The sequence below is a fragment of the Rhineura floridana genome, chromosome 11 (genome assembly GCF_030035675.1).
Source record: "Rhineura floridana isolate rRhiFlo1 chromosome 11, rRhiFlo1.hap2, whole genome shotgun sequence".
NCBI classification, from domain to species: Eukaryota; Metazoa; Chordata; class Lepidosauria; order Squamata; family Rhineuridae; genus Rhineura; species Rhineura floridana.
Genome location: NC_084490.1, coordinates 53,413,298 through 53,440,884, shown reverse-complemented (window position 1 = coordinate 53,440,884; position 27,587 = coordinate 53,413,298). Strand labels below are relative to the sequence as shown.

Sequence of the window (27,587 nt, the reverse complement as noted above, 5' to 3'; positions counted from 1 at the left end):
TTAAGATTAATCTTAACTGATCAAGCTAATAAGTGAAAATAAAAAATTGTAATTTATCACTACAGGTAGCGTTTGAAGGATCTTTAATGGTTAGAACAGTTCCTATCTTATCTAGATAAATAGCAGTCTTTTGGAGTGTCTTACATAAAATTACAATATTTCCTACATTCTTAGAACCTTTTTAATATATCCAGAAGCAAAATGGTTCTTTTGAATGCCCTGGAATGCATCAGGAGTGACTTAGGGAGGAAATATGTAAAGCAAAATGGATGACCATAGAAAAGACACTCCCAGAGTTACAAACCAAGAGTCCCCAAGGGCAAACTTTCACAGGCCTCATCCTGGAATGTCCTCGCCCGGCTTTTCCGTGTCATCTTCTTCTTCTGTTTTCTGAGTTTCTCCCCCGGTTTCTCCTTGTGTATCTCCTTCTGCCTTAGTTTCTCCTTGCGTCTGTCCTCCCTCCAACTCTTGCTTCTCCCCATCCTCAGATGTAATTGTCTCTCCGCCCTCTGCACCCGATACCTGTTTCTCTCCTTCAGTTTCAATTTTTTCAGCCTCTTTCCTTTCTTCTTCTTTTGCTGTAGGTTCTTCTGTATCTGCATCATCCGCATCCCTCTTCCTCTCTTTCTCTTCTTCTTCTTCCTCTTCCTCCTCCTCATCTTCCAACTCTGGGAAAGAAATAGAATCTCAGAGTAAGCTACTCCTATCCTCAGTTTAGGGCCTTATCGCATTCATCCCATTTTACAGACTGTAAAAACAAGGCTGTGAAAAAGACAGTTTGTCTAAGGCTGTAATCAATGCAATTCTGTAGCTGAGTTCACAGAGAGATTCAGTGGACAGGTTTTGATTCCCATTTAGAGCTTTGAGGGAAGTTGTTTTTTTAAAACTATGTTGTGCCTTCTCCACAATATCGTGGTGTAATGTAATTGCTCTTTGAAAACAGGAATAGAGATCCTGCCTTGGGGGAGGGTGGGAAGTAAGGAGAAGAGGCAGACTCAACAATTCTCTGGTTTTTGATTCCAAGATAGGGATGCAGGATGATACATTCAGGCTACTAAAATCAGAGTACACCACTAACAACAAACTTTAAGCATAGTCAATTAACTTATAAAACCTATGGTTAGCTAAGAGCAAAAGGAGAACATTTATTAACCGTTCACTGGCCTACCCGAGAACGAGGGAAACTGGAGAAATGCTACCATCTACAGGTTAGTTGTGATACAGCACTTCAAAACAACTGTAAGAACTTTATTTATATAAGAACATAAGAAGAGCCTGCTGGATCAGGCCAGTGGCCCATCTAGTCCAGCATCCTGTTCTCACAGTGCCCAACCAGGTGCCTGGGGGAAGCCTGCAAGCAGGACCTGAGTGCAAGAACATATGGGTTACATAGGTCTTCTAAGGGTGTTAACACTCTAGCCCTTTCCAGTGAAATTGCCACCCTTTGTTCAGTTACTTTTACAGAGAGTCCATACAAGACGGTGATCAAATAATTGTATTACAGTGTTTACTGGGTCATTCTCCCAGTGTTTTTTGAAATCTGTGGTTAATTTTTTTAAGTTAAAATTTAATTGCAGTTCCTGTCTGTTCAGTGTGGACTACTGAGATTTTTCAGGGTTTTTCTGTTTTTAATTAAGCTTCCTATTCTCAATTGTTGCCCATTTTATTGCTTCAGCAAGGTGGAGAGAAATTCACGATGAATTGTCAGCTTCTGTTTGGGAGTGGGGGGCTTTTAATTGCCAGTTTCCTTATTTCTTTCCTTTTCTTTATTTCATAGCAAAACAGTTGCATGCCTGAAAGAACTGCACGGTTGTTCATCTGCTGCACGTGATGGCTGCTCATGCCTATCTTCTTATTGCTCTGTTGTATTCTTAAGAGACTGTGGGAATTATTCATAATGTGCCAGGGAGCTTCTTGATGCATTCTGTGCTTTGATGCTTTCTAGGTTCAAACTCTGGAATGAAGCACCCTTTTCGGGCACACCATTTGAGAGGGATGCTACTGTACAAACACCCAGACTTCAGAGCCAGTTACAGTGCAATCCAACACATGCCTACTCAGAAGTGAGCTCCATTGGGTTCAATGGGACTCACTCTCAGGTAAGTGTGTACTGGATTGCGGCTTCACTCTCCATCCCCAGGTGATTAGCATGCCTGTCTATGGGTTGTATTCATCTAAGTCCTTCTCAGAGTAGACCCACTGAAATTAATGAACCTATGTCAGTTATGTCTGTTAACTTCAATGGGTCTACTCTGAGGAGGACTAGCACTGAATACTACCCTATGTATTTACACCCTACAAATGAAGATAGGCCATGTGATGACTAGAATCTTCTATACACAGCTGGTGTGTGAACCAACCTATCAACTCGCGCATCCTCTCAAGTCTCTGTTCTTCTTTCAACTCCTTGATGAACCCTTTGTTGGCTTCATCCAATGCCTGCAAAAATAAATCAGGGATCTTAAATGGGACACTTGAGTCAGGCCTCAGTCTCCCACTACTACACCTTGCTTTTCTGACACGCAATTTGCACATTGCGGCATTGCCGTGTCTGTCCAGATAGGACTATTGGGGAAGGCATGATTGGAACCCTGTTCTGTTTTTTTTCTTAAAGAGGGTAACATGGTGGACAGTGTCAACAAGCATACACATAAAGGTGATCCAGCTGACATTGTGTATCTCACCAAAGACTCCTGTGTAAGCTTAAGAGTTACAGAATAAGAGGAGAGGTCCTTTTACAGATCAGTATCTGGTCTCACAATGCTTATGATGAATTTTCCATGTCCACTTCTACTACCTTCTGCACAAACTCTTGTCTCTGCCCAGATCTTATGTATCACTCCAATAGCATTGTTCCTTGTCCAATTCCAACACGTATACACAAACATACACATCGGCATACATGCACACCCACTCACACATCAGTCACATACATGTGACACCTTGGCTATCATATCCCATTTCTTTTTACTTTGAGGCTGCGGGTTCTGCACCACACAGTTGACAGGGTCATCGTGGTCCTACATTTCTCTTTCACAACCTACACTTTAGGAAGCTTTTGACTTTTACCAAATGACATGCAAAATTGTTGCTTCCAGACCTCCCTACAATTCCTTTGGTGTTATGTTTTGGGCACCTTCTTTTTCTTAATTATAGACAATCACTTACAATGATGATTGCCTGCTGAGCTGCAGCATTATGGATACGTTTTGCCTGCTCCAGAGCCTTCTCAAAGTATGTGACTGCTGAGTGGAAATCCTCCAGTTTCACTGTATATTAAAAAAAAAAAGTAAAAATTGACTTTAACCCAAGATACAGATTTCAGGGAAACCTTCACAAATAATCTCTGTACATGTAAGGCATTTTCAGATGATTATTGAAATGCCCTATGCTAATGAATGCAAAGAAAACCCAGGATATTCTATCTGCTTCCATTTTATTTTACAGAAAAATAACGGTATGTTTTTAGCCTTCACAGCTAGGGGTGGATTCTGCTGTTTTTAGGGGCCACTATAAGTCTTGCTGGCCTTTTAACCAGAGCACTACAGTAGGGCCCCACTCATACGGCAGGTTAGATCCCAGACCCCCGCCGAAAAGCGAAAACCGCTGAAAAGCGGAACTCATTGAACAGAATGGTGCGCGATGCCCGAAAACCGCCGTAAAAGCGGAAGAAGCACCATATGAGTGGGGCTTCCATCTAATTGCGTCTAATTGAGACCACCGCATTAGCAAAGCGCCATAAAGCGGGGCCCTACTGTACAGAGTGATAGTACCACCCCACTAACAGTCAAAGACCACACAGTTGAGCTTCAGAGATAATAAACAAATGCCATTGACCTCAGAATGAAGCCATATAGGCTTAGGTCAAATGAACTTCTGTGTGTGAAGACACTAGCTTAAGTGTGATTGGGAAGCAGTACCCTGCCTGTCCCGTCCTGCATCCACCCCCAGTACACACATTATATCTTGATTTTCCAGATGTGTGGATGTAATATTTGCACAGGAACTAGGTGTGTAAAGTCTACTGTGTGCAGACCTAAACTGCACATTCATTAGCCTATAAACAATTTGTGAAATGCTCACACGGTTTGAACCTATACTTGTTGGACTATGTATCAGCTCTATGTAAACAATAAATCCAGGATGTGGCTGTCTGGTGGATCCAAGGAGAGGGTAGCCTGATGCAACTCTGCTTCCCCACACACACAGCCAAGGATGTGTATCTTTTCCATTTAAGAAAAACCCAAAACTTTGCACATAAGCAATCCAAATTCTGCATTAAGAAAACCTGGATTTTGCTTCCTGTAAACATTTTAAAATTTAGATCATTTCTCTTATTTTATATACTTAATTCTGACATCAGCATTGCTTTCTATAATGTATTCTGATTTTGCTAGTCATGGGTGGATGCAAACAACTATGCAGGACACCAAAGCCCCTGCCCCAACCATAAAACCAGTGTTTTTATCCTGGGCTGTGAATATTTCATACCATCCTCCACTTCCCCACTAATTAAAGGAAATCTATATTCTTTACTCAGGAAAAAAAATGGGCATCTAGATAATTCTGATTTCAGGATTGAACAAAAAAATTGTTATATTTCTCCCACCCACACTAGCAATTGCATGTCCTTGTCCAAAGCTCCATTTGGTTTGAGGCAAAGGAAACAAGGGTTTCTCGTCTATCACGAGGGCTGGTATCCTTAAAAAACAAATAAGGCTGAACTACTCAGCATGCCAATGTCTGAGTCAGGTACCTAGTTCTACACTCAGGATTAGCCCAAGGTAATTGCTGCCCTAGTCCAATTAAAACATTTTTCACAACTCATCCCAACACTGGTGTCATACAGTGTCCTGAGGAGTGTAACAGAAGCCTAGAATATAATTTATTCATTTACATTTTTAATATGTCACTTTTTTACTTCTTCCCCTTAGGCAACAGTGTCTGTGCCCTAGGCATCTAATAGAGATCAAAAGATGATCAAGTCCCCCAAATTGCAGGGGATAAAAAACTCAGCTGACAAACTGCTAATCTGTCTCTCTGCATCTCCTCCAAAAGCGCACGTTGTGGCTCTCTTTTCCGGACACTGAAAGCGGCACCTCTGGAATCCTGGGCCTCTAGGCAGTTGCCTAGCCTGCCTCTATGGCTGGGTTGGCCTTGTCTACATTTCCAGCATTTCTAGGATTGCCAGCCCCTTTGCTAACAGAAGTTCCTGTACAGAATGGCCGGTAGAAGTTCAGCAGGGGAAAAACTTTTCCTATCACAGCAGCTCCTTAATAGGCAATGCTGTACTTGTTCAATATCTCCATCATGAAACCAGAAATGGGAAATGACTTTCTGTCAGGAAAGAAATAGCAGCATTAGAGTACTGTGGCACAGACACAGTTCTGCTAGCGAATAAAGCTGTTTAGGTGCAAGGTTTGTGCAAAGCTTTCACCTTGTGCTTGTGCCACCAACACACCACCGTTGAGCTGCCATTCAATGTCTCCCTCTTCCTCCGCACACTGCAAAGACTTCTCACCACAGTCCCGAGCCTCAACTGCTTTGTTGAGCTCCAAGTAGCATCTGCCAATTTCATGGAACAGCCAGGTCTTTTCCAGGTTGCTCTTCACAAGTGGAATCTTTTCTTCCCAACTTTTCAAAATAAAACAGAAGTTTGCAACCAACTGTTAAAAAATTTCAGCCCTTAAAAGTGGCCTTCCTGACTTTTTCAAGACCAGGGCTTCTCTGGCATCTTTGGCCAAGCCCTCCTCATGCCTACCACTACAATAAGAGTGCACACAGCCCTACCCAGGATGAATTCTTGGCTTCTGTCTTCGTTAAAGATGCTTCTTAAGAGTTGTCAAGCACCCCCAGGCTCAGGAATGGTGGGAAGTATAGCCCAACAACATCTGGAGGGCCACAGGTTCCCCATCCCTGAGCTAGGGGATGGTGTCCAACCAGCCGAGGTGGAGACTAGAGGCACTGGTGGGTGTGAGAGATGACAGCTAATGGATACGAAGGCAAAGCCTAACTATGCTGGTTGCTCAAGCTTGATGGATATAGAGGTAGAGCTAATAGCAAAAGCTCTCAATTCAAGCAGCATGTAGCTTGTCCCCTTGTTCTGTCCCCTCTCACTGAGAGTTTCAGAGGCCAGCCAACCCAACCCTATTGTTACCTGTTGCCATAAACATACACAATGAGCCAAGCTTCAGACAAAGCTAGTAGCTGCCATTTCCCATAACTTATTTCTGTACTTTGTACCCCCCTGCCTATCACAGAGAGCTTTTTGAACCCCTCATCCCTTGGGAAATTCTTTCCGTAGTTAGTGACATTCACTATAATCTCTAAGATCCAGCACCCGAAACTCTCATCCCTCATCCCTATGCAGCGGTAGAATGGGTGGAAATCATCCCCGTCAATTTCCCAAGTTGTTAGTGTGTCATTACTTCTTTTGAAAGGAACTGAGAATTTGGAAGGGTGCTGAGAATCTGCAGTTAAGAGATTCCGCATCCTCTCAGGAACTACAATCCCAAGAGTCCTTTGAAAGGAAACCATGAGAGTTAATGCAGTTTCAGTTTATAGTATTATGGAATGAAGGTAAGGCAAATGGGTTGGGTTGAGGCCATTCTCACTGCACAAGGCATGAAGGCCTTTTTTGTCTTTGGAGTCCACATACGTGTCAATGGCTTCCTGGAAGTTGCCCATGCGAGCATGCACTCTGCCGATATTGTCTAGGGCTCTGGAGATGGCATCAGTCAGGTTGCTGTAAGAAAAGCAAAAACAAAAGATCTAAAAGCTGGATTGCTACCTCAAAATATTGTGGAAGGTTTCAAACCTGCCCTCCCTTCCCATACCCTGTACCTTGCCTCCACTGGACTTATTAATTCATAGTGCATCATCATTATGTATGGCAGTTCAGAGAATAACAAAGAAGATAGCAGATCTCTGCCCCAAGCTGCTTACAATCTAAAATTTGGCACAGGGGAATTTGTACAAAAACTGTCTGGCAGGGCCATCTTTAAAATGCCATGCTGCTTTCTGAGGCGTAATAAAGACATTCTAATCATAGAGTTGTCTGCAGATGTAAAGAATGAAGGAACAAGGCATGAAATGGTGAGGCAGAGCAGGCATTGGCTGGATTGTAGTCTGAAAAGATGAACTGGAAAGAAACCAACCAAGAAGGCTCGGAGCCAAAATAAGTATATAAGGAGGGAATGAAGAGGCTGATTTTAAAGTTTTATTTATTCACTGTTGAAGAACCCAAACCCATGACACAAATTTGCATACAATTTACATGTATTAATATATATGTGCAGATGCAAACTGTCTGGCTCTCAGAGTGAAAGCTGCCCTATAAGCAAAGTAAAAAGCCATCAGCTGCAGAAGACACCAGATGCAGCACTCAGGAGGGCAAGGCTTCCATCTTAAAAATCTAGCCCAGAATATAATGTTCAGCCAGTTGTTCCAAGACACTGCTGAGGCAATATGTATTTTCTGCCTCTGCAGCAGGATCACTAACTGTGACCCTGAACCAACACCTTGATCTTATCCTAGGTTCTTGTCTTGCCATCAGTAGGCCTGGGATTCTGGAACAGTCCTCCACTTTGCTTGGACAGTCCTCTTCCCTTATTGAAGGCTATCACCATGGATCAGGATACTCACATTTTGGGAGAGCAATATGGCAAGGGATAGTGATTTGAATTGGCTTTTGATGGTTAGTCTTGAACTTTTTAGCCACTGGAGTGTGCAATCATTCTATGAATAACTTTCCTAGATCAGCCATTGCTGATGATGATCACAAACTGAAACCCTAGAGCTTGCAATTCCTGAGGAACTGGTACCCTTGCACCAGAAGAAGGTAAGTAAAGGGGACTTAATACTAAAAGCCTTGACGGATATACACCTCCTTGCTAATAAACCATCTGAGTTAGATTACAGCACCAGCAGAGAAATTCCTTCTGTCAGTTAGAGAACCAACTCCACCAATATGTGTAGGTTTCTCATTCTCCTCCGCGTCCTCTCACTTCAGTCAGCCTGAGCTCAAGATGCCAAATATACCACCGGGAAACTTTATAATGCAAAAGTGCATGTCTATAAATAAGGAATCTATATAACATGTCAGTACCACGGAGGTGGAGGCGGAGTAAGCCTTTCTGATTGACCGAGTAGATAAGGGCTCAGTGGAGCTTGGTTGAAACAGTGTCTTGGCTCCTGGTATGGCTATTTGGTATCCTAGATTTCCACCAAGAAATTCAAGACAGTTTTTACAGGGCTTTAAAGAGGTCTCCTATTGATGAAGCACTGACCTGGTCCAGATTACAGGCCATGCCCTAGGCCTAGGTGAACTAGAACTCTCTTTGTTCCTGTGGCTAGATTTGCCCCTCACCCTCATGCTCTCTTCCCTGCTCCTTATTCCAACCCCTGAGCCTAGGGACTCAGAGGGTAGGAAGCCCTGGCTGACCTTGCAATTAACCCCTGCTCTCCCACAAGGTTTACCTCCGCTTCATGGTCTTCTGCTTTAAGCCCTGAACAGGTCAAATAACCTTGCAATATTACATTAATGTTCAAAATGCTACACCTGTGTGTCTTTCCAAGTTAAACACAAACAAATCTGCCAGTATATGTTTATTCTGCTCCTTAGAACAAAGTTTTCAGAGACACTGTGATTTTTGGCCAGGAATAGAAGGAGTGGTGAGGGGAGAAGAGAAGGAGCTTGGGGAACAGGTTGTAGGGCAGGAATGGGAACCGGTGACCCTTCAGATGTTGTCAAACTCAAACCCCTATCAGTCCCAGCCAGCACAGCTAATGGTTAGGGGGAAGACCAGAGTTGAAGACCCAAGAACATTAGGACAGTCACAGATTCTCCATTTCTGTTGTAGGCACTAAGGCAGAACAACCACAGTCTAGGAGGAAGCTGTGCAGAATACTGAAGCCTCTTCTGCCTACAGGTAGGTCCAATTCTGCCATCTCCAGCTTGGGAGGTATCTCCACGCACTGCCTGCACAATGGCCATACCATAAGGGCTAGAAACCTATATTGATGGCTCTTCTTCCATTTCTTCAAAGAAAACTGAGAATCCCAGAATTGAACAAATTCTGAACTACTATGGTAACATAAAGAGTACACAACTATGGGTAAGTGATGACAGGATGGAATGTTGCCCTTCCTTACTTTTCTTTAGCAATGTCCAGATCCACCCGGTGGCTCTGCAAAGCTGCCCCCATGTTGCCCATCTCAATTTGTGCATTTCCAATGCAACTGTAGAGGTTTCCAACCAGTTCACTCCTGTTGGGGATCTCGTCATCAGACCAGCCTTGGATTTTTTTCAGTACTTGCTCAGCTCTCTGGCAGCTTCTTTCAGGGCTGCCGCTAGTCAACACTTGATGGGGAGGGAAAGATAAAGAAAAGTCTCGTATGAGGCAAGTTAAATGCCTCCAATCTATTGGGGCATCCCAGATGTGGACATTCCCACCACCTATGGCATCCCACATTACCTATTTTCACTATCCAAGTTGTTTGCTAGCACTACATCAAATCCTGCCACCTACTGGTCACAATTAAAAACAATGCCAAACCAGATGGACCTTTAATTTGATCCAGCCGGATAATTCTTATCTGTGTTGTGATTTGTCTACAATTCAATATAATGGGTCAGATCATTAGCCCAGTACTGTCTACTCTGGCAATGTCTCAGACAGTTCTTTTCCATCCTTGACACCCACGTTCCTTTTACCTGGACATACCAGAGATTTAACATACTTACAAAACATGGATTCTATCATGGAACATTGCTTTTTACCTAATGTCGGTGGACATATAATTTGTCAATTTTTTGTCTTATCTTTTCCTCCAATTTGTTCAGAGCAAAATGTTAGACTCACTATAATCCTGTGAGATAGGTTAGACTAAGATATAATGTTTGAGCTTCCTTCTCTCAGTTTTTGAACTTAAAACATCCTCTCCTATTCTACTAAACACTTCATAGCTTTTCTATCTCTGCCTTTTTGGAAAGTGTATTCTTGTGATTATTTTCATATTTATTCCAACCTTTTCCCAAACAACATAGGGTTGCATATACATGACACACCTTCTCATTTTATACTTTCAACCCTGTAAAGTAGGCTTAGCTAAGACAGAGTACATGATTCAAAGTCAACCAGTGAGCTTCATGACTGAGTGGAGATTTGAACCAAGGTCTCCCCAATCATACTATATACCCAGTATACTCTTGCTAACCGGTATCCTACACCTTTCTGACAAATTACTTTTGTTTTAGAACATTTTGCCTAATAAGATAGCTGTCTTAAATGAAAACAGATCAGCTCCTATATACTTAGTTCTCCCAAAGACAACTTCTTTCTTACGCAGCCCTTATAGCTCTCCATAAAAGAGCAATTCTTTCTCTTCCATCTACAGGGAGTTCTGTATAACTACAGCCTTCCCCCTTTCCACTTCTTCCTCTGCAAGACATTCTACATTAATCCAAATATCTCAAAATAGCTTAGTTTGCAAGGTGCTGAGGCTCAAGTCTGCCTGGAAGTCATACTTTTTGACTTTGAGGCCTGCTCCATGTGTCTTCTGAAGCAGTCCTTGCAAATGGGCAAATGATGACAGCATGGAAACAATCTCAGAAAATGCAAGCGGAAAGGCTTCTGAAATGTATTTGGGGGCCTGCTGCTGATAAACCCTGGCAGAAGTTCAGTATCAAAGCCAGCTCTTATTTCAAGCTATGAAAGTGACCTGACCATATAAACCTCGTAGAAGATAGAATATGCTCTCACTGGCTGGGGACCAACCTGAGTCAGTTTTGTTCTGTATTTCAGTAGCTTCCTGTAGTACAAGAGAAAGATTCCTCCAGAGAATCTGCTAGTAGGTACTGGGCAGCTGTTCCTTTAAGCAACCAAGACCAATATATGCACCATGACATCCTACTTTACACTTCCAGGGTTTAAGCTCAGTTCACACATGAATCAGCTGAAATTCTTGAGCCAATATATCTTTGTGCAATGTGGGGATTATTTCTTGTTCAAAACATCCTCTGTTCTGTCTAGAATGCTGCAATTCAATTCTTTTTTGATGGGGCATGCAAACATCTCTATTAATAAAGCTCTAGCTGTTCCTTCCCATCAGCACATTTTCAGCTGAGCCACTTAATAATAATATAATAATAAAATTTTATTTGTGAGTCGCCTATCTGTCCGAATTAACGGACACTCTAGGTGACGTACAGTAGCATAGTAAAATACAATATACAAATCAAAAAGCCATACTCATCAATTAATCTAAAACCAGCCTTCAATTAATACATCATAAAAACTAATCCACCCCAGCAATCCTATAGGCCTGCCTGAATAGCCAGGTCTTTAAGGCTCGGCGAAAACCCATCAGGGAGGAGGCATGTCGAAGGTCAAAAGGAAGGGAATTCCAGAGGGTGGGGGCCACTTACACATATCAATGTCCTCCATGCTCTTTAAGATGTATCTGGCCACCTCAGAGGGCTTCCGCTTTTGATCTCTGGTCCATCTCTTCAGCAAGAGCTTGCGGTCTCTGATCCGGGCATAGATAGGTTTCTGTTGCTGCCAGAAATCTGTGCGGGTATCCAGGTAGGAAAGTCCTTCCTGGATCAGATCTCCAACAGTTACTCCTTGCTTTGTGGTGCTTTTGGTCAAGTCTGCAATGAGATCACAGGCAGAAAGGGACAGATTAAAAAAAAAACCACCATAAGGGAGAGTTTACACTGTTCACATACACATGATTGACTTAGGGTGGATGCCTCTTTAAATAAGCATCCTCTCTTTATTGGAACACATGGACACTCCCCTTCTTCTTCACTTTATGTGGATTTTGTATTTAAACAACTAACAGCACTATTTTTATTTTTGTTTCAGAATTTGAATGCAACTCTTCAGCTAAAAAGAACCCAGAGCAGCAAACAATGTTATAATAGAAAGATATTAAAATGAGGTGACATAAAATAATTAAACATAAAACAATTGAGCAATTCTCTGCCTAGGATGCTGCAATTCAACTCAGTAAAACCAATAAAACCAGTGAGACAGATGCTGCTCACAAGCCTTAGTGTGGTGGTTTAGCTTCAAGAACCCATTTGACATTTATCCGCTAAGGAACTCTGTGCATAATTGAGGATTTGGGAACATGTTCTAGAGTATTCACACCGCTCACAGGGGCACTGGCTAAGCCTTCTGGGCTTTACCAACATTTCTAATGAATTGAGCATGTGCCCTTCCAATAATGCATTTCTGAGATTGTGCATTGCAGGGAAAGATCAACACAGCAAGCAAGACTTCTTTCAAGGAAGTTTGTCTGCCGTTCTTAATCTTCTCATTGGGAACCTCAGAAATACACTTTGAAAATCACTTTCTTAGGAAATCCCTTAGAAACCTGGCATTACTGCAAATACCCAGTCAGCCTCACAGGTGGATTGCAATTGGTCACAACCTGATGACACCTGCAGTTCTGAGGCTCCCAAGCCCAACATTAGCCAAATGAAGTAAATGAAAACCTTCATCCTTGAGCAATTTCTCCAGAAAAGTCTTGTCAACATAGAGCTCTCCCAGCAGCTGCCGTTCTGTTTTCTCATTCCTCACAGGCTCCTGCTGTTTACTTAGGTACTTTGCATCCTTCTTCAGAAATCTGATCTGAAGCTTCTGCTTTGCTCTCTTGCTCTGTCATGAAGAAGTATAAAAAACAATTTTATAAGGATGAAAACTTTTCATATTCTCCGCAGTACTTCTTTTTGTGGGAGGAAAAGGAGTTTGGCAGTAGGTAAGCTGAAACTAACTACAGGCAGGACTGTGTGGACACATGACTAAAGAATAAGCTCAGTAGGGTAGGTGAAAGCAGAGCATTTAAAATCCTGGAAATTTCAGACTGACATGGGAAAAAAGGTATATAGTCCTAACTGTGGAGGAAAAAACATGAACATTTTCAGGCAATATGATAAAGAGTCTGAAGCCTACACAAACCCCTCCCCTAAAGTAGGATTGTGGTGGAGCATGACCTATGAACAGGAAAGTCCTTCAGTTCATCCATGAACTCATCAGGTGACCTTAAGCAAGTTGCTTTCAGCACATCCTCTGTACTAGGAAGATAATACTGTCCTACAAGGCAGGGTTGGACTGAGATAATGTAAATTGCTAGACTAAGGGCACATATAAACACTAAGCACTTTTATACCACATTGATTTAGATCAGGTGTGAGGAACCTGTGGCCCTCCTGATGTTGCTGAACTAACAACGCTCATCAGCCCCAGCAAGCATGGCCAATGACAGGGGATTATGAGAGTTGTACTGGTGACTGAAGACTGGATTACTGCAATGCACTCTATGTGGGACTTCCCTTGCACTTGACCCAGAAACTGCAATTAGTGAAGAATGCTGCAGCCAGAATGCTGATGGGGCTGAAACCATGTCAGCATAGAACACCTCTGTTCTGGCTACCAGTTTGTTACTAGGCCAAATTTAAGGTGTTACTATTAGTAATATAAAGCCCTTAACAGCTTGAGACCAATTTACTGGTGAGACTACCTCACCCCGTGTGCACCCACTAGAGCACTTCATTCTGTGGAACAGGCACTGTTAGAAGTACCACATAATACTCGTTCAGCACTTGTAACAACTCCTTCCTTTTAGTGTGGCAGCACCTACTATTTGGAACTCCCTGCCTACTGATATCAGACAGGCGCCTTCATTGGATTCCTTTCGATGCTTAAAACTGTTTAGGCAAGTCCAGACACATAGATGTAGATCTGTTTTAATCTTTTTAGTTAGTACTGTAGCTGCTTTAATTGTTTTAAATATCTTTTTAATTACTTGTTTTTAACTGTCTTACTGATAATTTTAACGTTTTTTGTAAATCACTTAGCGGTGTTTACATTCAAATGGTATATACGTTTTGTTAAATAAACAAGCAAACATCTGAAGGGCTAAAAGTCCCCTTCACCTGATTTAGATGAGAGAGTTAAGCATGTGCTTAGGACACAGTCTAACCAAAGAACCACTTCTGTGTATTTAGCATTCTAGTGACCCTCTGCTCTGACAACTCCCTCATGCAACATTCCCCATTTGTTCCCATCAAAACGTTGTGTGAACAATAGTGTAGAATATATTCCATACCATTCCTTAGAATTACCCTCATATGGGAGAGTTCCCCTTTTGTTGTGACTAAATCTATGAAGCGTACTAAAATACCAATTTCAGCTAGGGTGGGGTCGCAGAAATAGAGTTGTGATGAAAGTCTATTAGATTTCAAGTTCATGCCTATTTGAAACTTCAGAACTGCACTCCCAGAACTCATTTAAACAAGAACATATCCAACTTAAAAACACTGGCACAGCTCTATTCAGCAGCAGGAAGAAAGTATCAACATGTTTTGTAAGTGATAATATTTGGTGTCTAAAAATAGACACATCTGTATTTGAGATTCAAAAACTGGAGGACAGGGGTGCAATACTCAAATTTCCTTCTGCAGTTTTTGTTATTGTTATATGCCTTCAAGTCAATTACAACTTATGGAAACCCTATGAATCAGCGACCTCCAGTAGCATCAGCTATAAACCACCCTGTTCAGATCTTGTAAATTCAGGTCTGTGGCTTCCTTTATGGAATCAATCCATCTCTTCTTTGGCCTTCCTCTTTTTCTACTCCTATTTTTCCCAGCATTATTGTATTTTCTAGTGAATCGTCTTCTCATTATGAGTACAAAGTATGATAACCTCAGTTTCATCATTTTAGCTTCTAGTGATGGTTCTGGTTTAATCAGAGCTTGGAAGATTACTTTCAAAAGTAATAAATTACAGTTACAGTTACATGGCCCCCCAAAAGTAGTAATTACCGTTACAGTTACAATTGCTCTGAAAGTAACTGATTACTTTACTTTTACTCAAAAGTAATTGCTACAATTATGTTTTAGTTCCTTTTTTTAAAATAAATGCCTACAAGGTGCTGGCCTTGGCTGCTGCACATCTAAGTAGCCTATAACAACATTAAAAATAAGTGAGCGCACACAGAGGGTAGTAGAATAATTTTTTTTATCCATAAGATTAAAAGAATGGCATAACAGAATCTCACATCCCCTCACCCCACCCCCAGCAATGATGATACTCCAACACACATATTTTTTGTATATATATATATTGCCTCCAGCTCTTTTCTCCTTCCACTCCTGTCAATTTTTAAACAATTGTTTTCTCCACCCCATCTCGCTCTCCACTTCCTCCCTCGTCACCTCCTAAGCACCCATAGAGCATGAAGGAAGAACAACGCTGCACAGAAGCCCAGTTTGAAGCACATGATTTTTATTCACAGATCAGAGGAGCAGAAGACTTCCCCTGCTCCCCCCCCCAAGTAATGCGCAAAAGTAATGCTGGAAACATTATGATTACTCCTCAAAAGTAATGAAGTTACTACTCGTTCTATTACCAGCAAAATGTAATGAAGTTACCTGCTAGTTACTCAAAAAAGTAATAAATTACAAGTAATTCATTACTTGTAACTAGTTGCTTCCAAGATCTGGGTTTAATCTGTTCTAACACCCAATTATTTGTCTTTTTCGCAGTCCATGGTGTGTGCAAAGCTCTCTCCAACACCACATTTCAAATGAGTTGATTTTTCTCTTATCCGCTTTTATCACAGTCCAACTTTCACGTCCATACATAGAGATCAGGAATATCATGGTCTGAATGATCCTGACTTTACTGTTCAGTGATACATCTTTGCATTTGAGGATCTTTTCTAGTTCTCTCATAGCTGCCCTTCTCAGTCCTAGCCTTCTTCTAATTACTTTACTATTGTTTCCATTTTGGTCAACAACTGTGCCAAGATATTGATAATCCTTGACAAATTCAATGTCCTTGTTGTCAACTTTAAAGTTACATAAATCTTCTGTTGTCATTACTTTAGTCTTCTTGACGTTCACCTGTAGTCCTGCTTTTGTGCTTTCCTCTTGAACTTTCACCAGCATTCATTTCAAATCATTACTGGTTTCTGCTAGTAGTATGGTGTTGTCTGCATATCTTCAATTACTGATATTTCTCCCTCCAATTTTCACACCTTCATCTTGGTCCAATCCTGCTTTCCATATATGTTCTGTGTATAGATTAAACAAATAGGGTGATAGAATACACCCCTGTCTCACACCCTTTCCCATGGGAAACCAATCGGTTTCTCCATATTCTGTCCTTACAGCCTCTTCTGCAGAGTATAGGTTGTGCATCAGGACAATCAGATGCTGTGGCACCCCCATTTCTTTTAAAGCATTCCATAGTTTTTCATGATCTACACAGTCAAAGGCTTTGCTGTAATCTATAAAGCATAGGGTGATTTCCTTCTGAAATTCCTTGATCCATTCCATTATCCAACGTATGTTTGCGATATGATCTCTGGTACCTCTTCCCTTTCTAAGTGCAGCACAGACATCTGGCATTTCTCACTCCATATATGGTAAGAGCCTTTGTTGTAGAATCTTGAACATTACTTTACTTGCATGGGATATTAAGGCAATAGTTCGATAATTACTGCATTCCCTGGGATCTCCTTTCTTTGAAATTGGGATGTATATTGAACGCTTCCAGTCTGTAAGCCATTGTTTTCTTTTCCATATTTGTTGACAAATTTTTGTCAAAATTTGGACAGATTCAGTCTCAGTAGCTTATAGCAACTCTATTGGTATGCAATCTGTTCCTGGTGACTTGTTTTTTCCAAGTACTTTAACAGCAGCTTTCACCTCACATTCTAAAATTTCTGGTTCTTCATCATACAGTTCCACCATGAATGAATCTGTCATCCTTGCATCTCTTTTATAGAGTTCTTCAGTGTATTCCTTCCATCTTCCTTTTATTTTATCTTGGTCAGTCAGCATGCTCCCCCAGTTGATTATTCAACATCCCTACTCTTGGTTTAAATTTCCCTTTAATTTCTCTAATCTTTTGAAATAGGGTTCTTGTTCTACCCTTTTTGTTGTCCTATTTCTATATTAGATTATGGATTTGCATTTATATTTTTTTGTATTGTTCCATGTGATTCTATTGTATTTATTATATTTGTTGTACACCGCCCAGAGAGCTATGCTAGTGGGGCGGTATAAAAATTCAATAAATAAATAAATAAATAATAAATAAATATATACAGTAACTATTGTAATAGTTCTCTTTGTCCCTATGTACTAGTCGCTGTATTGTTGCATTTAGGGTTCTGTGTTTCTTTCTCCTTTTGCTTTTGCTTTCCTTCTCTCTTTAACTATTTTAAGAGTTTCGTCAGTCATTCATTGAGGTCTTTCTCTCTTTTTATTATTATTATTTATTTATTATTTTATTTATATCTTGCCCTTCCTTCCAGCAGGAGCCCAGGGCGCCAAACAGAAACACTAACAACACTTTAAAACATCATAAAAAGACCTTAAAATACATTAAAACAAAACATTAAAAAAAACTTTAAAAACATCTTTTTTAAAAAGGGTTAAAGATATTAAAAGACATATTAAAAGCAATTCTAACACAGACGCAGAGTGGGATAGGTCTCAACTTAAAAGGCTTGTTGGAAGAGGAAAGTTAACTAGAGGTATTGTCTTTTTTCATTCTTCCCTGATAATGGCTCCGACTTCACTCCATAGTTCTTCTAGTTCTCTGTCAACTAAGTTTAAAGCTTCAAATCTGTTCCTTACTTGATCTTTATATTCTTCTGAGATGTTATTTAAATTGTATTTTGGCATTATGATTGCTTTGTTGTTGTTCTTTAGCTTTACTCTGATTTTCGGTATTACCAGTTCATGATCTGTACCGCAATGTGTTCCTGGTCTTGTTTCCACAGAAAGTATGGAACTTCTCCATCTTTTGGTATCAATTATATAATCAATTTGATTCCTATATTGACCATTTGGGATGTCCATGTGGTACAGTCGTCTTTTTGGTTGCTCAAAAAATGTGTTTGCAAGAAACAAATGATTGGCTTCATAGAATTTAATATGTCTTTCTCCTGCTTCATTTCTATCTCCTAAGCCCCATTTCCCCACAATTCCTAGTTCTTCTATGTTCCCTAATTTTGCATTCCAGTCCCCCATGATTATCGGCACATCTTGTTTTGGTGTGTGATCAATTTCTTCCTGTACTTCTGCATAAAATCTTTCCAATTCCTCTTCTTCTGCGTTTGCCATTGGAGCAGAGGCTCGGATGATGGTTATGTTAATAGGTTTCCCATTAAATCTCATTGATATCACTCACTTGGACCTCGCGTTATAGCTCCTAATTGCTTTTGCTACATCACTTCTCACTATTAAAGCAACCCTGTTTCTTCTTAATGAATTATTTTCTGTATAAAATATTTTGTAGTTGCCTGATTGAAAATGTCCCATTCCTGTCCATTTTAATTCATTCCCATCAAGTACTGTAATGTTGATACGTTCCATTTCTTGCTTGACAATTTCTGACTTTCCCTGGTTCATGCTTCTCACATTCCATGTTCCTATTATGTATGTTGTACAACTCTGGACTTTCCTTTTGCATCTGCGCTCATCAGCCTCTGGGCTTCCTTTCGGCTTTGACTCAGCTGTGTCATTAGTCACAGTGCTACTCATACTTGTCCTTTGTTCTTCCCCAGTAGCTCGATGAGTGCCTTCTGACCTGGGGGTCTCATCTTCCAGCACTATCTCATGTTGCATTTTCGATATTCTGTTCATAGGCTTTTCACGGTAATAGGTATTCAGAGGTGGTTTACCATTGCCTTCCTCTGAGTTTGGATGCATTTTAGTCTGGTGTCTCAGCTTTGACCATTCTGCCTTGGGTGCCCCTGCTAGGAGTCTAGCCTCTCGGTCTAGACTCCTGACAGCATTGCTCTCAGCTTCTATGACACCCTCAAATCCCCTCACCAATTTAAGGTGTGCATCCTGAAGGGGGCCCTTCTGCAGTAACAACTGCTCATAACCCCATTGCCTCTTTATTTTAATTATGCTTTTCATTTCCTACCCCAAAACACAACATACTGCAAAGTGGGTACAAACAGGATGGGATGGAAGTAGTGCATAATCCTCAGGGGGAGGCGTTGGGCAAACAAGCACGTTGTCAGAACAAAAATATGTCCTCCTGCTGCTACACTACCCACAGCTAAGCCATGGTTTGACTTAGCAATTATGTCTAAACCTGGGCTCATGGTTTGTCCTGCTCAAGACAAACCATGAGTTGTAACCAAGATGTAACAATGGGGGAGACAAACAACAAGCCCAGATTTGGACATAAAACTAAGTCAAACCATGGCTTAGCCCTGGGTAATGTGTCAGCAGCAGGACTGGGGAAGCAACACCACAGCCAAGATTCTCCATCTGGAAACGCACACATTCACTTGTTCATGCTAAAGCTGAGCATTACATGCAAGACAGGTCATTGTGATGCAAGAGAAACACCAAAACAACTGCAATCCCCACCATCCTTCCCCTCCTCCCCCACAACCTGTACCCACGTCTTGGACCCCTTACCATATTTTTTATTCCCTCCTAAGGGAGGGATCAGAGACCCACTTTGGGAAAAGCTGGTGAGACCATACCTCTGCCTGGCGACTCAAAAAGCAGAGGTCTCCTCTATTCTCCAGTTTCACGGAAGAAGGGCCTACAAACAGAGAAGGTACCAGCTAAAAGGTTACGAAGGCCCTACAAATCACCTGCTGCAAACAGTTGCAGGCAGTCCTTTTAGGAGACAGCATGCCAGCTTCATAAGGGAAGATGCTGAAAGCCCCTGATCATCTTAGCTGACCCTTTCTGTACTTTTTTCAGCTTTGACATTTTTCTTGAATCAGCCTGGACCAGAACTCCACAAATATTCCAAATGTGAATGAACCACATATGATAAAAACATATGATAATTGCTTAATTTTAAACTCTTCCCTAATAATTCTTAACAATGAATTTGTCTTTTTCACTGGTGTAGCACACTAGCCTTTTTCTGAAAGGAGCTTCACATGACCAACTAAATCACTAAAAAGGCCCTGTTCCTCATGCTCAGTAATGTTGTGAATAAACAAGAAAATAAGACGGCCAACAAAAAGTTAAGTCACTACCTGAACTTTGAAGACCCAAAGGATTTTCTGTTAGATCACTCATATGTTTAATCAAGAGTTCATTTTACTATATACTTAACTGATAATACTCAATTCAAATAAAATTAAAAAGGTACAAAAATTCCTTGCTTTTTATCAAAGCAAAAATCAGACCTTCATACCTTCTATACGGCCTGCACTCTGATTGCCTAGTTAAGGCAGACTATTTATTCTGTTATTAGTTTCTCTTTTATCCATGCATTTTCAGTCAAGCTAAAGCTTGGGTAAAGCTTATCAGCTAAAATTAGACTTTACCCTCTAATAAAAAACGCATGACTTACTTCCAACAGAATTTTCAATTGCTTCCTGAGATTTCTGAATGCCCAGCCTGAATTTCTGCAACTCTGGGCGGAGCTTGTGGCCTCGATGGTAGAAGACCAAGGCAAATTCAAAATCCCCCATGGTGTACAAGGCCTCTGCTTTCTGGTATAGTCCCTGAAACAAAGAGGGAAAATATTGAGGGGGGGATAATAAGAGAGCTATACATTGTAATCTTGTTCACATGAGCAAACAATAAGCCCAACCCCCAAGAATGTCACCCAGGAGTATGTTTACTCCAAAGTCTGATAATTTCTCAGATGTGGCCAACTTGAAGAGTCTCAACAAAGAGAAAGATCGGGCATGCTCCAAAGATCTTTCCCCTTTCCATCCTCATCTTTACATTTTCTTACTTACCTTGAAGAAAGCCCCTTCAAGAGACTCCCTTCTAATCCAGTTGTCCCTTTGAATCTCTACTCTGGTTTGCTTGCAACAGAATTTTCTAACTTGGTCAATATGCCAAATGCCATAGAAAGATATTTGCAGAACAAAGGATGACAAGAAGCTTGGGTTCTTTTATGCAGCTCATTAACTGCCCTTCTTTCCTTCTGAGCTGAGAAAAGAGGAGAGTCAGATCCAAAACTCCCTTTCACCATCAACCCAGATACTCCACAATAAATTTAGAAAAGGAACCCTTAGGGTTGGAGTAGGCCTTTCTACCTTTTGGTTGCTCACCTTCGTAAATTCTTTGTCAGCTGCCAGGGAAGCTTCTGCATCCTTCAAGGCGTTTTCTGTATCTCCAAGTCTCAGATAGCATTTTGAGCGGGCAACAAGGCAGTTCCTATCACCTGGCTGGAGTTGCAGGGCCTAACAACACACAAAGATACAATGACCAAACTCTGCGGTGTTGTTACATCTGTTAAATGATCCGTGTTACACCATCCTACATTTTGCAGATGAAAATTGGAAGATGCTTGCTATGCCCCTATTCTCATACCAAGGATCACTCTGCAAGCCACACTCCCTCCGCTATTTCACATTTCTTAACTCTTGGTGCTATATTAATTTTCTCTACAATTGCCTATCCACTGATTTAAATGCCTAGAAAGCAATTTTGGTAAAAATAAACAAGGAAAACATTAATTTTACACTCTGTTATGAACAGTTCAAAACAGGCTCCAGCCGATGAAGTGTGTGGAATGGAAGGTGGTGCACTGCATGGTGCATAAGTGTGCACACACATTTACCTACAAGTGTACTAAACAAGATGCATCCATCCACTTGTTCAGAGATTTAACCTTGAAGGACCATGGGGAGAGTACAGGAAAAAAGGGAAAAGTCTTTTCCTTCTTCCTCCTCTCACTTACTTGACACATGGCCAGTGTGGTCATATGTGACTGTGGAAAGTCCCCAAGTGGCCTGTTCCTAATTGTCCTGGGAGGGAGAAGGAGACTACAGGAAGGTACTAACAACTCATGCAGTTGGAAAGAACCATACAGACGCTCTCCTGACACTAGCATCAATGCAGTTTACTTGGGCAAGGCAGGGTGTGATGATGGTGAGATCAGGAGTGTGTGAGCACAGGGGCAAAAGCTCCAGATAAGCTCTGCTAATGTGCCCGCACAGCTCCAGCTTTGCCACTGCACTGCACCAGGTAAGCCGCAGTGATGCTGTCGGAATTTCTCTATTGAGATGCGTAGCAGATTTGCGTAGCGCTGCGGAACGGAGAGTATTGAGCGAGTTTAGTGTGTGTGTGTTTGAATCTTTCCTAAAATTCTACCTTTCCTGCAAATTAGTCAGACAGAGACTTTAAGCTTTACAATAAGAAACAACTACTTTATTCTGGAAGTACATGCTTGATAGGAAAGAGTTCTACATCTAGCTAACTAGCTATGCTGGAGCAACGAGCACTGGTCCCAGTACTTGCCTTCATCCTGGTTGAGAGGAGAGACAAAGAGAAGATGTCTGCTCCCCTCTCAAGAGAAAGAGAACACTGAGAGAGTCGGGAAGGAACAGCTCCACTGGCTGCCAGTTTGTTTCCGGTCACAATTCAAAGTGCTGTTTTTGACTTTTAAAGCCCTATACGGCCCAGGTCCAGGCTATTTGTCAGACCGTATCACCCTATACGAGCCTGCCCAGGCCCTGAGATCTTCAGGAGAGGCCCTTCTCTCAGTCCCAACACCCTCGCAAGTGCGACTGGTAGGGACGCGAGATAGGGCCTTCTCGGTGGCTGCTCCTAGGTTCTGGAACTCCCTTCCTAGGGAGGCATGAATGGCCCCCTCCTTGCCATCCTTCCGTCGGCAAGTAAAGACTTTTTTATTCCAACATGCTTTTGGGATAGAAGGTGTTTAGGATTGGGCTTTACAAGGCTTGTTTTATTGTTTTATATTATTATTTGTATTATTTTAAATTGTTTTTAGATTTTTAAGTGCCTTTTGAGGTTTTAAGGTTGTGCATAGTTTGATTGTATTTTAATTGTATATTTTTCTATGTTTTTAACTACATGTAGTTTTATTTGTAAGTCGCCCTGAGTTCCAGTTTGGAAAAAGGGCGGGGTAAAAATAAAGTTTCAATCAATTCAATCAATCAAGGAACTGGGATCAAACATCCTGTTGCTTATCAGTCTAGCAGGAAGGGAAGAGACGGCAGGATCAAAGGGATAGGTATAGCCTCAACCAGCAAGAGGTCTAGCTCTCTAGGTACCCTTATTAACCCCATGCAGCCTCAGCCCACCAAGTTGGAGTTGAACCTCATACATTCCAACAGATGCTGGCGTTGGGTTGGTTGCTCCATCCCAACACACAGGCTGCCACTGCTAGAGGAAGCATGGCACCAGCTCAGCCTATATGTTTCATTTAGGCATTTTACTTTCTCTCCTCAAGTTGAGGAGAAGGAAGTTCCCTGCAGAGAGGGAAGTTAAGGCTCAAAAGCATGAGTGTCTGCAGGGCCAACTGGCAGCTGGTCAGGGGCTAAATTTGACTCTTTGTAACTGCTGTGGTATTCAATGATCAATCTGAAGCAATACACCATGCCTCCTTGGAATCAGTGGCCTCCCCCTTCTCTGACCTCATTTTTCCCCCTCGATTTATATACCGCCCACAGCCCGAAGGCTCTCAGGGCGGTGCACAACAAAGGATAAAATACATAAAATCACAAAAACAGTAGAGCGTAAATACAAACAATAAACAACCTAATATACGTTAAAAGCTTAAAAAATAGATTAAAATGCCTGGGAGAATAAAAAGGTTTTCACCTGGCGCCGAAAATATAAAAGTGTAGGCGCCAGGCGGACCTCATTCCCTCCTCAGCACTACAACTCTTCCCCAGTCTGTCCCTATAGCACAGGACCTGACCTCAAATTTATAACCTTTCTAATATTTTGTCTTCTGATCTGTCACACTAGAATGACCACTCCCCTCTGCCTGAACCTGTTATTCCTTTTCCCTCCAAGTGTTATGATTTCCAGTTGGTCATTACAAGAACTCTTGAATAAAGAAATAATGGCTGTTTTTTCCCTACTCCCTTCCAGTATCTTTGTATCATGTCATTTAGATTGTAAACCTGAGGGCATGGACTGCCTTATCACTGACATTTCTAAGCTGCTCCGAGAGCCTCTTTTTTTAGTTAACAAGATAATATTTTTTAAATTATTTAATTAACATTCCTCTCATTTTATCTTGTGACCCATCACACTAGAATGGCTCCCCCCTCCTGACTGTCATTCCCTTGCCCTATAGACTTTAACGTGTATTTATTTATTTATTTTACATTTTTCTAACCCACCCTTCATCCTGATGTATAGTAACATAATGCAATTTAAAAACAAAAACGAGAAGCAACAAATTATAAAACTCTAGAGCAGAGCCATTAAAATCAGTTTTAAAGGCCTGAGAAATTTAAAAAACTCCTCGACCTGACACTGTAGTGTCTACAAAAAAGACTGAATTTCCTTAGGAGAAGGGTATTTCAAAGTCGGGGTGCTGCCACATAATATACCTTCTCCTTTGTACATAATGGCTATGTTCTACCTCCGCTGTTGGAAGCTATATGTCTCTGAATACCAGTTGTTGGGAATCGCAGGTGCTTCCGCCAGGTATTTGGACCGCAGATACACCTGGTCATGTGACATTCCCCCTCCCCTTTCCCCCAAAAGCTCAACACCCCTCCCCCTCATTCCTATACACGAACCACCTTCATCCTTTTTCTTTCTTTCTCCCCTTCCAAACTCCACCCAAATAGTCGCACGGCAAATTCTCACGTTCGTATAGCAAGATAGCGCTTTTGCAAGCTCCCCACGCCGGCTTAGCATCGTCCCTTCCGCCATGAGGCTTGGAAAAGTGCCCCGCAAAGTCTCGCCCTCCGAATCCCCCATTTTTGGAGCTGGTAAAGCCAAGGAGGACGCGACGCCGCTGCCTAGCAACCTGCTGCTGAGCAACCGCAGCACTTCCGGGAACCGTACGGCGACCCGGAAGGTTTAAAGATGTGTAGAAACGCTGTGAGAAAACATTCGAGAACACCGCTTGCTGCTTGGTTTTCTAATGCTAGGTCCTCCTAATTTTTAACAGAGAGGGGCACCCCAAATCTACTGTCAAACAGAGGTGTTTGTGGTCACGGGAGTTGTAGACCCCTTACTCTTTTGGGGAGCAGGGTCCCAGCCAGATCCGTATGTATGAACCAATCAGCATGAAAAGGGTGCATATTAGCCACTGAGAAGAGTCCTTGCCCTTGACTGCTGATTGGAACCAGAGTGAAAGGAGATGAGTCAACCACTAGGAAGAGTCTTCTCAGTAGCTAGCACACAGCCTCCCCGTTTATGCTGGTTGGCTCCTGGTGAGGTCTGTTGCAGTGAAGTATCGACGCATGAGGCCACAGGGAGAGCAAGAGAGAAGAGTGAGAGTGAAGGTGTGGCGCGACTATCATGAAGGGACCTTGTATTTCTGAATTTGTCACTACACTGCTGCTGTCAAATCAATAATACACTTACATAGTGCTTTTAAAATGTCCAACATGCTTCAAATTGTCTTATGAACCTTACACAACAACCCAGAGCAGCTTGTCCAGAGCCATGTAGCGGCAGAGACAAAATTCTAAGTAGAGACTTCCTCATCCAGAGCTCAGTCTTTCAGCCACTGTGCTATAGTGTCTATACAGTGCACCATAAAATCACATAAAATACTGCTTCATGGTTGTGCCACAATGGAAAAACTTGAATTCTGTTCACTTTTTCCAAGGGAACGCCCTAATTATTAGATCTGACTTTACCCAGACTTATTTGTTTAAAACAGCTGAAGCCTCTCCTAACTGTTGTCACTGGATTGGATTATGGTTCTCCAAAAATGGGTATGCCAGTATTTATTTCCTTGATCCCAAAGGGCTTACAGCAGCTTTATGCAGTTTTTCTTCATAAAGTCCCTAAACACCTTACAGTCTAAGGAAATAAAATGGGAAGGGGTACAAAAGAGGCCCAATGAAAATGACACTGTAAACATCACTTGAACAGTAATAATATTAACACCAATGCCACACCATAACCAAGAGACAATGCTTTTTGCAGGCAGGCAGCTACCTAATGCCTGTTTATTAAAGAGGTTCTAACAGTGGGCTGGGTTAAGCGGGGAGCAGAGCTCAGTTCCAGGTATGGTGCTGATGGTGTCTGAGGAGCTTTGTCCAGGATCTTCACTCTCAGGACCTGGAAATTTTCTCCAGCCACAGCAATGGTGAACCACTGAAAAAGGTATTGTAGATTTTGATGGGCTGGGCAGGGAGCAGAGTTCAGTTCCAGATGTGGTGACAGCGTCACTGACATTCTGCCCAGGAGAGAGATGGGCCTTCACTCTCAGTTCCTAGAATTAGCACTCATCCTAGTTATTCCCTCCCACATAAAAATCACATTAAAAAATGATTTTTATACCACCCGTTACTAAATGGTCACAGGGTGACTTACAAATTTAAAACGTCACAAATACAGAATATAAAGTATTAAAATAATTAAATAGCAAACTAAAAAAATAAAATATGCAAAGTTGTGCACAACTGTTCCAAGAATTACATAACTCTGCAATACCTATATTCTATATCACACTTTTTCTCCACCCAAAGTCTGGCAAAAAGAGGTGCATGTTTACCAGTCTCCTAAATGAAATCAATGATGGAGTATGACATACCTCCATGGGGAAATTATACCAGAGTTTTGGAGCTGCCACTGAGAATGCCTCAAGCGTATAATTAAGGGACTTCTTGTGGAGAAGATATATTGATAATGATGACAGCCGCCTTATGTAAGATTCTTTGAAATAATTTTATCGTTAGGAAGCATTTAGTTTGGGCAAACTGAATGTGTTTATGTTGATTTATTTTCTGTACTCTAATGCTCCTTTTGGGAATTATTTGTGTGCATGTAACCATATGCTGCATTTCCTAAAATCTTTTTTATCCTTTTAGCTAGTGCTTTTTTGGTAAAAGATGAGGTGCTAGCACTCCTATCTTGATAAAAGCACCATGGATGCCAGCACAAAATGGCTGACGAAGACAGCAAGAAAAGAGGTGCGCGTACTCCATTCCAGTAAGTACTGTCACCAAAAAAAGGCCTGTTTTTAGTAAATGTTTAATCTTGTCTCATAAAACTTTGTGGTCTCTATTATTTTTCACACACACACGAGAACCAAACTGGACATTACCTAGAGGTGTTCTGGAAGAGACTCAAAGGAATTCTAGGCTGATTGGTGGAAGCAGCCTGGAAGAAATAAAGACTTTAATCCGGTGGCAACGAAAAGTTCATGTGGAAGGAAGACAAACAGAAGAGGACACTCTAGTTGGCCTGGTCCCCTCCCTCACATGGGCCAGGGTGTAGTTGGGGTCCTGTGACAGGGAGTCACCAAATGTCACCCACCCACCCCACTGATCTTAAAGAACAAGCAGGTTATTGGTTGGTATACTAAAACCCCAACCCCGTGCATGCCTGTTCCGTAGTAAGACCCACTGAATATCCTAGGTAAGTGTACATAGCATTGCAGTCTAAAGATGCAATCATATGCACAATTTCCTGGAAATAAGCCCCACTGAACCCATTGGAATTTACTCCTCAGTAAGCATAGTTAGGCTTATGCTGCACGTTTTGTTGCAAAAAGAAAGAAAAAGGAAAGGGGTGTTTAAGCCCATCTTACAGATGGGTAACTCAGGCTACACGACAAGCTCACAGCAGAGTTGAGCCTGGAACACCGCTTTCCCAGAAAAATGTTGACTATTGT

At 41.6% G+C, this 27,587-nt stretch overlaps 1 protein-coding gene across 2 annotated transcripts; it reads right to left on the bottom strand.

The window, feature by feature from the left end:
* Positions 1 to 74: 74 nt before the first annotated feature.
* Positions 75 to 24,958, bottom strand: ODAD4 (outer dynein arm docking complex subunit 4). 2 transcript variants are annotated; one of them, XM_061588924.1, is made up of 12 exons: positions 24,599 to 24,956; positions 21,076 to 21,207; positions 20,364 to 20,517; positions 19,534 to 19,595; positions 12,506 to 12,668; positions 11,429 to 11,653; positions 9,154 to 9,361; positions 6,659 to 6,745; positions 5,438 to 5,634; positions 3,169 to 3,269; positions 2,361 to 2,439; positions 75 to 668 (listed from the first exon to the last, which is right to left on the bottom strand). In XM_061588924.1, the coding sequence occupies exons 1-12, from the start codon at positions 24,710 to 24,712 to the stop codon at positions 337 to 339; spliced, it is 1,854 nt and encodes a 617-aa protein (XP_061444908.1). In that variant the 5' UTR covers positions 24,713 to 24,956; the 3' UTR covers positions 75 to 336. The 2 variants fall into 2 exon arrangements, with proteins under 2 accessions (XP_061444908.1, XP_061444909.1); XM_061588925.1 differs by lacking the exon at positions 2,361 to 2,439 and having other exon boundaries at positions 24,599 to 24,958.
* Positions 24,959 to 27,587: the final 2,629 nt, after the last annotated feature.